The sequence below is a fragment of the Phasianus colchicus genome, chromosome 2 (genome assembly GCF_987193195.1).
Source record: "Phasianus colchicus chromosome 2, bPhaCol1.hap1.1, whole genome shotgun sequence".
Classification (NCBI taxonomy): domain Eukaryota; kingdom Metazoa; phylum Chordata; class Aves; order Galliformes; family Phasianidae; genus Phasianus; species Phasianus colchicus.
The window spans coordinates 100,079,464-100,092,729 of record NC_143437.1 but is presented as its reverse complement, the minus strand read 5'-3'; the positions used below and the strand labels follow the sequence as shown (position 1 = coordinate 100,092,729).

Sequence of the window (13,266 nt, the reverse complement as noted above, 5' to 3'; positions counted from 1 at the left end):
AGTGACCTTGTTTGCTAAATTACATTTGTAATGGTGAAGCCACCTGCATTTTAAAGGAACCAAATGCTGAAAATACATATGGGATAACAGAATGTAAAGCATTTATTCCTGACCTCATTGCCTTTACTCTTTATTTTAGTTTGCTGAGTTGCTGTGAACATTGCATGGACTGTATTTCTTAATGCATGGTGTGCCAAAGGGGGGGTACTGTATTACCAAAACCCTTGAGCCTCAGGGGGAGAATGGTTTTAAACTGAGACAAGGGACAGGTTAGCTATTAGGAGGAAGTTTTTCACACAGAGGGTGGTGACACACTGGAACAGGTTGCCCAAGGAGGTTGTGGATGCCCCATCCCTGGAGGCATTCAAGGCCAGGCTGGATGTGGCTCTGGGCAGCCTGGTCTGCTGGTTGGCAACCCTGCACATAGCAGGGGGTTGGAACTAGATGATCATTGTGGCCCTTTTCAACTCAGGCCAGTCTATGGTTCTATGATTATAAGTAAGCACGGAACATACATGCATTATAACTGTGTGTACAAAATCAAATAAAATGTTAAATATTTGCAAACATAATCTAAAATAAAGATTAAAAGCATAAAAAGGATAACTTGAGATTCACCTTCTTAGCACTCTATCCCTGAATGTCTTTTTGTTGTAAAAAGTAACCATTTTGCTTTTCCTAGATGTAATTCAATTCAATGTCTTTCACAACAGAGAACTTAGAACAGTTATTTGATGTTTTTTAAAATGGCTTTTTTAATGTTTCTGAATTTTGCCTTTGACTTTCAGTGTCAGTTTGACACTCAAGGTGAAAACTGAGTACATATCATCATTCATGTTTATGAGCTCTTTCATTTCTTACCCAAGTCTTCATAGCAGTGTGAAACACAGTCTCCTGTTTTGTTTTTATACATACATGCTGTTTTGTGATAACTGTAGCTCTGTGACTGGTACATGGCTTTTCAGAAGAATAAATGTAAATATTGAGGGTTTTTATGAAATGGACTTTAACTGGCTTTTTCTTTTTAAAATACCACTTTACGAAGTTTTACTAACAGAATATGTAAGCTAGGAAAAAAAAGTCTTTGAGGAAACTCTTCTCTCTCATAGCAGTATTTGATTTCAATGAAACTTCATATTTTCAGAGCACTTTCTGGATATCCCAGAATGTACTGGGAGGACTTAAAACTTATTAAGAGGTGCACACAGAGATTTTCAGCAGGTGACAATACCATGAAAACAAACTCTCAAAAACTGACTTCCAGCTCAGAGTATCCTTGGCAAAGGCCCACATTCTGCCTTTACACTGTGTTGTGTAATGGGATCGCTTTGCATGCACCACACACCACTGTAATGCAGCAGCTCCTCAGCAAGTGCCAGCATGGTAGGCAAGCAGAGGTTACCTTCACTGCCAGATTTCTAAAAGCATAATAATGCTTTGACAGCTGTCCAATCAGTGTGTATACATCTAGATATACAAAAGACTCAAATCACTAGCCTCCCATTTACAAAGGCAGTCTAAAAGCAAAAAGCACGTGACTTCACCAAAAGCTGCTAGAACAGAACTAGATTCATCCCTTCTATTAACCTTTTGTTCATCAAATACTGCCAGAACTTAAGTTTTGTGACTTAAGATATATTAAGTATACATAACTACATGAATCTATATGTTGGCTAGAAATGCTTCTCATGAGACTGTAACTCATCCCCAAAACGTGTAATAATATACCACAGAATCATATAATTGTCATGGTTGGAAAAGACCACCAAGGTCATCTAGTCCATCTGTCAGCCCATCACAGCCACATCTCCACAGTAAGACCTCCAGTGATGGTGACCATACCACATCCCTGGGCAGCCCGTTCCAGTGCATCATCACTCTTTTTGAGAAGAAGCTTTTCCTAATATCCAACCTAAAGCTCTTCTAGCACAACTTAAGGCCATTCCCTCAACTTCTATCACTGTTACACATGAGAAGAGGCCGACCCCCACCACTCCACAATCTCCCTTCAGGTAGTTATAGAGAGCAATAATGTCTCCCCTGATCCTCCTCTTCTCCGGACTGAACAATTCCAGCCCTCTCAACCCCTCCTCATCAGACCAGTTCTCCAGGCCCCTCACAGCTTTACTGCCCTTCTCTGAACACACTCCAGGCCCTCCATGTCTTCCTTGCAGTGAGGAGCCCAAACTGAACACATTACATGCAGCACAGCCTCAGCAGAGCTGAGTACAGGGGAAGGATCACATGCCTGCTCCTACTGGCAACTCTGTTTCCTGCTGACTACACTATATAACATGTGCTCTATTTTCTCCTTCAGGCTCAATTGTCTAAAAAGAATCTCCAAAAAAATATATATATTAATTTTCTGTTATTTATTTTGATTCTTCAGTCACTATGGAAAACAAATAAGAATGAAGAAGTGTGCGATGCCAAAGGCAAAAGCGCAGAATTTCAAAATGATTTCTAAATATTCAACCTCCCCCCACGTCCTGCCCACCAGCCATTTCCCTTTCCACACCTATCACTACAGCTAATTTAATCTTCAAAATAACTAGCAAAGAAAAAGATTGCTGTGCTTTTGGTATGTTGTTTTTGTGCTTGAAATAAAACTTGGAACAGTGATCAAAAAAGTTGGAATGGTGCATAAAAACTGATTGTCCCAGGGGATTGGGGGTGCTTACTTAAAAAATTGGTGTTAGTTTTTAACAGCCTTAACTTCAGTGCGCCCATCATCTCATTCAACCCTATTACCACAGCACAGAGAGACTGTTTCTCCATATCCTCCTAACCTACTTAGAGGAAGAAAACAAAACAAAACAAAAACAAGCCTTCATGAAGCCATGCCCCCAAACACCAGCACCCTCCTGCTTCACACAGAATTCCTGCACACACTTCCAAGCACTAAGCTGGCTCTTTGCACAGTGAGCTATTTACTCACCACACTTTTTCCCACAACCCAAATATGCAAGATTGCAAACTCATTTTCAAAGCAACGACAACAAACAAACAAACAAACAAAAAAGAGATGGATAGCTATTTTTATAGTTGGGGTTATGCCACCCAGAATTAAATGCCAGACATATCTATATGCCTGCTGAACGGCCAAAGTTGGTCTTTAAATAACTGATAAAAAGCAGGCTGAAGTCACAGAATTGTAGAATCATTTGTGTTGAAAGGAACCCTTAAACACCACCTAGTCCAACCCCCATGTACTGAACAGCTCCATTGGTGCTCAGAGTCCCATTCAGCCTGACTTTGAATGCCTCCAGGGATGGGGCATCCACCACATCTCTGGGCAACCTGTGCTAGTGTTTCATTACCTTTACTGTAAAAACTTCTTCCTTATATCCTGTCTAAATCTCCCCTCTTTTAGCTTGAAACCATGTCCTCTTGTCCTATAACCATTCACTATCAATAAGAATCCCTTCCTCTGAAATACACATTTTTTGTGCTGTCAAAAGTAATGCTGGACTAGAGAAACTGACGGAACCCCCTCATGCTCACAGTTTCTAGATTTCTATGAAATGAGGTAGAATCTGCAATGATGATTTATAGCATGTAGAATCATAGAATCATAGAATCATTAAGGTTGAAAAGACCAATAAGATCATCTGGTCCAACCATCAACCCACATGTTAACGCTTCAGAACAGTACAAACTCCAGTCAACATGAAAAGCAGATACAGAATCACATCCAGAAACTACCCTCGAGAATTATTGTGCCTGCAACACAAAATATATTCTTGCAGCTAATGGAATGGCTTTAACTCTGTGTACAAACCTCTACCTGTGACTCCCCAAAAGTACTTGGATTACCCAACAAATAGCCTCCAAATGGCTGCAACTAAATACTACTGCCCTGAGCTCATTTCTGCTTTCTCTCCCAGGTTGCTTCATAGGGGTACAAGGGGGGGGGAGGAGGGAGAAGAGGGAGGGAGGACAGACATTGAATTCAGTGATAATAGTCTATCTTCCAAAGTGCTATTTATTTCATGCAGACCTTCTAATTCTCTGACTGATACCCACCCCTTCCTAGGCACAGACAGCCACAAACTTAACAGCCCCAGAAGTGGTCCCCAGTGCCACACAGCTCCCTCAGCACCATCAAGAGCTCAGAACTGAATACGCAAAGAAGGAAAAGGGAGGCCCACCTATTGACACCTGTGCACAGCCCCTTGTTTTCCCCACCACTGAGACAGCTACAACCTTAGCAGTTGTAGCCAAGCAATATTTCAGCAGTTTCTCCAAGCTCAGAATTTTTTTTCTGGCTTCACAGCTGCAATACTGGGATTTGGCTCCATTATTATACTTATATTAGTGCACAGGGATAGACTTTATAACACATGGCGCAGTCAGAATATTTTATGTAGCTTACAGGAAGCCAAGAAATAATGCAAATTTGAGTTGCAAAAGTACTGTCAGCATATTGTGCCTGCCTCTGCCAACACAAGTTTGCTCTCTCTGGTATTTTATTATGTCTATTTTTTTAATTACTACAGGAGGCTGAACTTCAACTTGCAGGTTATTCCAGTCTAACAGATAGCTAGCAAAGATTTGGGGGAAAAGATTCTTGCAGTGGAAGCTGGCTTCAGAAATGCTACACTGGATTAATGCTTACTGAGCTGCTAGCACTGAGCAGCTTTCAGACTTCAGGATAAATTCCTGTGTCTGTCTCTATGTCACCCAGGTTCAGAGATTTATATCAGAAACACAGTCCTTCATACACACACAATGCTCAGAGGAGGACAGCAGCATCAGTGGTGGTCTAGCACTAGTAGATAGTCCAGTGGTCTAGAATGCACCACATCTACCTTTAGGTACTTAAAGGCCAGACATCTAGCCTAACAAAATCGTATATCCTTACAGAATCACAGAGTCATAAAATCATCAGGGTTGGAAAAGACCAGTAAGATTATCTACTCCAACCCATCCCCACCATGCCCACTACCCACATCCCTCAGTGCCACATCTCCACGGTCCTTGAACACTTCCAGGGATGGTGACTCCACCACCTCCCTGGGCAGTCTGTGCCAGTGCCTCACTGCTCCTTCTAAGAAATTTTTTCTAATATACAATCCAAACCTCCCCAGATACAACTTGAGGCCATTGCTTTGCTTTCTTACTGCATATCCAACAGAGACATTTCTTCCATTTTCAGACAGGACCTTTGAACACACCAAATGTGCTGTCTCCTGAGGAGGCCTGTTTTTGTCTGTTGGCAAAGGAAGCCCAAAGGACCAGCCACACAATAGCTGAAGTTGGGGGAAGCGAATGCAGCCCAGGGTGCCCTTGTCTGTGCTGACTCAAAAGAGCTCCTAGAACAATGACACTAAATCAGGCCATAACAATCTCCAGCACAGTTGTGTGCTAGTTATAACAAGCTGTGCAGTGGAAACAGCAATGCATGTCATAAAATAACTAGGAAACTCAGTACATATGCTATTAAATAGTAGAGAATAACTAGAGACGAAACCATGGTAATGCTATTACATTGCAATTCACATTCTTTGGTCCTTTTGTGAAAAGTCTTAAAGAAACAGTGAAAGCAGATTACGTCAGTATGTCACCACGTGGTATTGCTTTTAATCAGCAGAACACAGAATTGGTTAAGACTGCTCATTCCTGGCACAATGTTGAAGCCAGAGCCAGAGATGAGTTCTCCTCCACAACCAGCCCTCAGCATGTCTTTGGCCTGCAGGTTTGGGCCTGTCAGGGGTCCTGTAAAGTCTACCTGTCCCACTGGTGTATGAGGTTTTGGAAATTGATGTGTACATAGATGAAGGAGCCCTTGATCTGCATTTCTTCCAATATCCCAAGCAAAAACTTCCCTCTCCAATACATTAATTAAAAAGAAATGACATGTAGGTTGTTCCTCAAGGAAGCAGTCATGTTTGATATTTAATCTAATTATACTGAACAAGCCAAAGGAGCTTTGCTTTTTATTCCTTAACTAAGAATTACTGCTGTTTGTCCTTTTCCAGCTGGGTGGGAGTGTAACATCCAGATTGGAAATAAATAGCAAAATCTTGTAACCTATACCAAGCACTTCCAGTTACTCAATGAGCCAGGCATTCCTACACATGCTTCTAGTGTGCATACAAAGGAGAACTCTGAAAAGCACATTTGTACATGTTTTGTGACTATCTCTGTGTGTGACATTCAGAAGCCTGAAATAAACTAGCACCCCAATACCAAAAAAGTAAGAATGAATGTGTAGGTGCAGTATCCACTGATTGCCAGACCTTGGCATAGGCAGTGGAACAGGCTCCCCAGGGCTGAGCTGTCAAAGTTTAAGGAGCATTTGGATAATAATCTCAGGCATAGGGTCTGATTTTTGGATGGTAGTGTGTGGAGCCAGGAGTTGGACTCAGTGATCCTTATGGATCCTTTCCAAATTGGGATATTCTGTGATTCTATCTAGAGGCACACAGTGACTTCTTCTGCTAGATCATATTTGGACCATAGGCCCATCATGAAAGATTAACTACAGCTTTACAGAAATTAAAAAAGAAGTCTCAGCAAGTTGTGAATCTTTGCTATGCTTAGAAGAGATACTGCAATTATGGTGCAGTGGGAAAGTGCTGAGACGGTTTAATGGCATCTGCTGTCTCCTGATTGACAGAGCATAAACATCTCAGCAATACGAGCAGCAGCACTGCAGCTATAGAGCACCAGACAGCAGTATTTACCAACTGCAGCTGAGCTACTGCTATCAAACACAAATTGCACTTCTAGCACAGGGTTATTTTCATTTTGTTTGAGAATTGTCCTTTTGTGGATGAAGAGGTATTAGCAGCTTCACAAACACTGTCAGCTAATCAAAAAACATTAGAAAAGCTCTCTGCAGCTTAGTGTCTTTCTGTCACTTGCTCTGCTCATTAACGATGTGTGGAAATTAATAAATGCATTAATACACAAAATCCCAGCCCAGATGAGACTACATGTTGCACTTACCAGACAGACCTGCCTGACACTTTCAGCATTCTTTGATTTTTAAATAGTTAATATTTTGCATTGTGGTGCCTGACACTAATTATACTTAACAAGTAGCAGATATTTTGTTATTTTGCTTAGCACAGATGTGCTATCATTTATTTAGCTGGTGTTTAGGTTCTGCCACTGATTTATGCCACGCTGATTTATGTGACTTTTTCTTCTTCAAAAAAAAAAAAAAGCACAACCCCAAAGGGTGCTGATATATACAGCAAGATTGTTTGCTCATTTCACCTCAGCTAAGCTTTACCTGCTGCCAGCCAGATGAATGAGAGATGTCCTTCTGGACTCAGAAAGCTTTCCTTCTTACACCTCCACATCTGCCATTCAGCTCCTGTAATACACACCAGAGCAGTGGCAGTGCAGAGCTGCTCTCAGCATGAGCTGGGGCATGACGGGCCATAACCCTTCCTACAGTGCATTGGGACAGAACTACACAAGGATGGACACTGCTGTGGAAAAACTGAATAGCAAAAGGCGGTGTTTGCCATCAAGACAAAGAAACTAATGATGTGCCAGGAAGCTGTTTTGTATAAAGACCAGCAATTCCCTCCCATGCAAAATGGGACACGTATCCGAACATAACCTCTTCTGTGCTTTTTCATCTGAAACAGCAGCTGGATGGAGAGAATTTAAGCAGCATTTTTACAAAGAAAAGCATACAGGAAAAAGGTACAGGAATAAGAAAAGCATTAAAGATAATCTGCCTTCCACTGATGCTATTTCTTGATAATACACAAGACAAAAAGGACATTAATAGGAAACAAGTCCCCTCTTATGTTCAATTTTTTATAGAAAATTCTTCTGTTCCACTAGCAGAAAGAGCATGCAGCATCTCTGTATTTACTCTCATCTGCTTTTTATGGCACTCAAGATATGTGTCATTTTCTCATACCAGTGCACATTACAGGACTTGACGTTCTGCTCTGAGAGCAGCACCTTTTGGCTCACACCCTTTATGGGAAAGCAAGGTGCTGGAAATATTCCAGCAAAGGAAAAAGATTACAACAAAGCCTTTTTTGAACAACACAGCTGATTTGAACACAGCTCTGGTGTCATCCCAGATATCAAAATAGCACTTTGCATGGCACAAGGGTTCCCTCTTATTACACAGTCTAAAAGACATGCCTCACTGCATTGCAAGATCAATTTATGTGGAAAGAGTCAGAGAAACTTTGTGCCACATCCATATGTGACCATTCAATTTATGACAAATTAATATTCAGTATCATTTCTGTGTAATGCTTAATATACAAAAAGAGATTTTTCAATACTAGATTTTTTCAGCTGTTTAATACAAATTTCTTGTCATTTTTGTTGCATTACAATATTTTTCATTGCTTTTAAATTTCAACAACATGATCTATATACGGAGCATACCGAGAGAGTTTCTTTGGACAGAGCAATTTTTATATTGTTATTCTGCTGGTTCCTATTACATTCATATGCACATACATATTTATTATTTTATATCACTGCATCTTTGTAATGCTAACTGTTCACTAAGAACAAAACACATGTAGGCTAACTTTCCCTTTTGGTTTTCCTGCATTTACAATGGGAAGAATTAATTTTGATTACCTGTGAAGCATCACATACCCTTATGAGACACAGCAAGTAATAAGCCAATTTCTGAAGTTTTTCCAAAACTCAGAGTGTTCCCTAGTCTCACATTACTACACTGGTGCACAACCGTCCTGAAGAACACCTCTTTCCAAGGTATAGGTTGGTCCATCCAGTTCTCTTTTGTTTCACTGATCTGCAAAGAGGTTGGAGCTCTGTGCCTCAGCAAGTATCAGTGCAACTCAGCTGCTTACTCAATGTACTTTACAACAGAAATCGTGATACACACCTGAAAAAACAGCCCTCTGAGCTACTCTGCAGAGGCTAGAAATAGGTTCCCGTCTGGGTTTACTCAGTCTTGAAGTCAGCTCCTACTGTGTTTGATCTGCCTGCATAGAAACTGACTAAGGGCTACCAGGATTCAGCCCATTAGAGATTAAATGATTTAAAAAAAAAATAATAATAACAACAAAAAAACAGTGAAGTCTTTCTTTAAGCAAAACATCACAGTAGCTTGGATTCTTCACTGCCCAGCATCTATTTAAAAAAAAAAAAAAAGAGTGTTCAGAAGTATTACTGACTTCTGAGGTTCCCAAGTTTCTTACGCACTCCTTGGTAGGGGGCTTCCAGTGCCAGCTTTCCTTTCAGATACCCCTGGAAAGTGCAGTCTGAACCACAGCAGGATTAGCTGGCTGCATAAGAAATCCCTGGAGAGGAGGGGAACACACAGTGCTGCAGAGCTCTGCCAGGCCGTGAGCACTGCCCCAGCCCATAGAACAATCCAGGACAGCTGCCATCCCCAACAGATGAGCTTCAGAAAATGAGCTGCAATAGGTTAACATATGGGTGCCCACATGCAGTTCATACTCTACTTCTGAGGGGCAATATATGGTAGAGGAGAGCATTTCCACACATCTCCAATGCTTGGCATTACAGCCCTAGACTGGGAACCACTGCAGCAAAGATGCTGCTCATGTTTGCTTTTACCCACTGAGGCAGCATCCTCCAGCAAAGGAGCAGAGCTGACAGCATGCAGCAGTAACTTCTAAAGTCCACTGTGGCAGTTCACTTCAGTACCCACAAAGCAAAGGAAGCCACTGGGGTGGTCTTAATCACAGCAGGATCCTCTCCAGGCTCTAAAACAGCTCAGGTTCGCAATGGCAGAGATGGTGGCTAAAAGGTACAATAAACTCCTGGCTGGCCTTAGGCCTCAAGTTTCATCCTGTTGCACGAGGTTTAGAACCTTCAGGACTTGCCAGAGCTTGTCCATGCTAGAGGTGGGACACTGGGAAAAATATAGGCACAATGGGATTAATTTATTTTAACAAAATAAGAATGCATTGTGCTTTTGGAAAGAAATTCATAAATATTATGCTTCCATGGAGTAAGAACACTATGTACCAATACATTTTCTGTCCCAAGTTGGTTCCCAACTCCAGGATTACACAAATGTGTTAGTGAGCACTGCTTTACATGTAGATAATTCCTTCTTTCTTCTGATATATTTTCAGTACAAACTCCACTGATGTGCCATAGGTTTAATATGTTTGCAATATACATCTACTCGAACAGCAGCAAGATTCTGTGTAAGCTATCATATTGCTGCAGGAAACAATGACCTCACATTTAAAACTGTTTTCCTGACTTTTTTCCTCAAAGAAAATACATATCATTAGTTGTGTAAAAACCAAACTACCACATGAGGCGTATTTTAAAGCCTCTTATAACCGACGAAGCTCGTATGGCATCCTCAGAGCAAAGAATGTCCAAATATGGCTAAGAGTTAAGTACCCTGAGAATTAAATGCACTTAATAAATTCACTGAAGTCTTTAAGTCCATGTTTACCAGGACTCAGAAAAGAAAAATAAGGGAAAGAGAAAGTGATTCCACTCATTTTCCTGCACCATTATCTAAAGTAGTTGTGTGATAAACATCCTCCATGTCTTGGATGCTGGAGGCATCTGTTGAGTCTTGGTCACTGACTACGATTCCTACTGAGGAAAGGCTTGAAATGAATGAGTGCATCTTTTTTGCATAAATATCTCTAATGTTAAAATAAGGTAGATCATTACATTTCTCTTTGCGATCATTGTTGCATTGGTCTGGGTCAATATCTTTTTGCTTTTGGTAGTACTTAGAGAACTTATTGAAAATAATGGTGATTGGAAGTGCTACCACTAGTATCCCACAGATAATGCATAAGGTGCCGAGAAGCTTTCCAGCAAGTGTAACTGGGTAAGTGTCCCCATAACCAACGGTAGTCATGCTGATGGTTGCCCACCACCAGCAAACAGGGATGCTGTGCAGTTCTGATGAGTCATCATCCTTCTCCACTGAGTAGACAAGAACTGAAAAAATAGAAATCCCAACAGACAAAAACAAAAGGAGAAGTCCAACTTCCTGGTAGCTATGTCTCAAAGTAGCGCCTAAAGACCGCAGTCCTACAGAGTGCCTGGCCAGTTTCAGGATGCGAAATATCCTCATTAACCGCAAGATCTGGACCACTTTCCCCATGTTTTCAATGTCTTCACTTTCTTCTTCCTTTGTGTCCACAGCCAAGGTGGCATAAAATGGGATAATAGAGACAAAATCAATGATATTCAGTGGTTTCTTCCAGAACTTCTTTTGACTTGGAGCAGTGATGAGCCTGATCACTAGCTCAGCAGTGAACCAGATGATGCATGCAATCTCCACAGCTTCCAGCACAGGATCTTCAATCTCTCTGTCATTGGCATCCAGCCTTTGAAATTCGGGCATGCTGTGAATGCACATGGCCACGATTGATGCCAGGACAACACTCAGGGAGGACACAGCAATTAACTTGGCAGACAAGCAGTATGCAGGATTTTCCATTCTGACCCAGATCTTCTTTCTTATTTCACCGAAGCACAGATTATCAAACTTTTCCAGCTCCTTATCAAATATGGATGATTCTTCATTAGAGGAGTCAAAGCTTCTGTCATTGCTTTTCTGATCCCAGTCTTTTTCAGGACCTTCTTCTTTCCTCTCCTGGTACCGATTGCTGCAACAGGAATCAATAAACAGCTCATTTATCCCCCAGTACTCTATTTCCTGGCAGAAGGAAAAGACACAAAGTTCCTCCATGACATGAAGTTTGCCGGTGTAGTAAAAGTTCAGAACATATTGGAACAGGGAGGGATTTCTGTCAAAATAGTATTCCTTATCTGCAACACTGTAATCATCACATAGTTCTAGAATAGCCTCTTCTGAATGGCATTTGAGAAGTTTCCCAAGTCTGGTATGAGGAAATCGGAGCAAAGTGCTTTGATCCACTGATTGCTTAAAGCCACCCACATTCAAATTGATAAGTTCTGCATCTTTGCCAGGTCTGCGGAAAAATTCACCATAAACCATTTTGAACAGTTCCACTGCTGGTGCCCAATAAGATTACATTGAACCTAAAAAGAACATAAAATATTATTAGATAATTTAGTTCAGTTTTGTTCTTGTGACATTCTTTTTTTCCTCTCCAACTACTATGAAATTCTGTAATAAAACAAAATGAAACAAGACAAAAATGATGAATACCATTATTAAGCATTTCACAGAAGTGGGTTTAGTTTGATGATTTAACTCAGCTTTTACAAAATTTGAAAGCCATGGATTCAAGTTTAACACTCAAACTTTTCTAGTGTGGTGGAAGAATGCCTAATTTATTAGTAAATCAGTCTCTGTATTACTATCACATTGACATAGATTTACTGCAATGCAGCTGGAAATCTTTGGTTAAAAGAAAGAAAACTTGACAATCCATCAAAACACTTAGGGCAAAGCTTAAGAGCAGGCATCTCAATTATGGTGTCAGTAGAGCTGTATTGATTTAAATGAACTGGCAATTCATAATCCACTACTTTCAGCATTATCCACATGAGCATGAACTGCAATTACTTCTGTTGTAATACCAATTCATTTCCTTCTGGAGTCATCCACAGAAGAGCATTCTGTGTTCATGAAAACATATCAAACGTGTATTTGAAGCTTCCTGATCCCTGACTTCAGAGTTTTGTCATGCCCATATCTGGGTGTCTGCACTCCCTCACTGCATTTTGTTCTCTGTGTTCTTATTCACCTGGAATGTCCCAAATCTTACAACCTTGGTCAGCTCCAGAAGCTCTTCACATTCTGCCACAGTACGGATACAGCCACTATGGTAATGCTGGGAAGCTGGTGCTGAAATGCCATTTCTGGAAACAAACTTCCAGAGATAGAACTTCCACAAAAAATTTACCTCAGCACATACATGAATATCTGCAGATAGCATTTAAAAAATGCAGTTATAGTTACTAGAAAACATGTTAAATTCTCCAGAAGAGTTTACCTCTTGCTTTCCTTTTAAGAAACCATAGTCTTCAGGCAAAAGCTTGCAGTTCTTATACTTGTCATGAGATTGTATATAACTTCTGATCATCAGGAGCTAAAAAAAATGTTGACCTCTGACACTTATATATTAATTAATGTGTACTAAGCTAATTTATTTCAATTTAATAGGGAAGACAATTAATTTTAATTATGACAAGAAAGCACTATAATTCTCCAGTGCTAACTGATGGATTCATATCATGCAAAAATATTGTTCTGCTGCTCTATAATGACATGGAAAAGCTACTCAGTGAACTCACAATTCCTATACCTGTCTATTTTTCAGTCCTCCTGCGCTAGTCTCAATTATTATTCAGATGTGAGATCTG

General features: G+C 40.6%; 1 protein-coding gene across 2 annotated transcripts in view; it reads right to left on the bottom strand.

The window, feature by feature from the left end:
* Positions 1 to 13,266, bottom strand: part of KCNS3 (potassium voltage-gated channel modifier subfamily S member 3) — a 58,438-nt gene that overhangs the window by 26,627 nt on the left and 18,545 nt on the right. Inside the window, exon 2 of one of the 2 annotated variants that reach the window (XM_031611095.2) lies at positions 10,301 to 11,976. The exons of the other annotated variant lie outside the window; for it this stretch is intronic. Within the exon in view, the coding sequence (XP_031466955.1) occupies positions 10,448 to 11,932 (1,485 nt within the window). The 5' untranslated portion in view covers positions 11,933 to 11,976 and the 3' untranslated portion in view covers positions 10,301 to 10,447. Of the gene's footprint in view, positions 1 to 10,300; positions 11,977 to 13,266 lie in introns of those variants that run through there. 2 annotated transcript variants of the gene reach the window in all.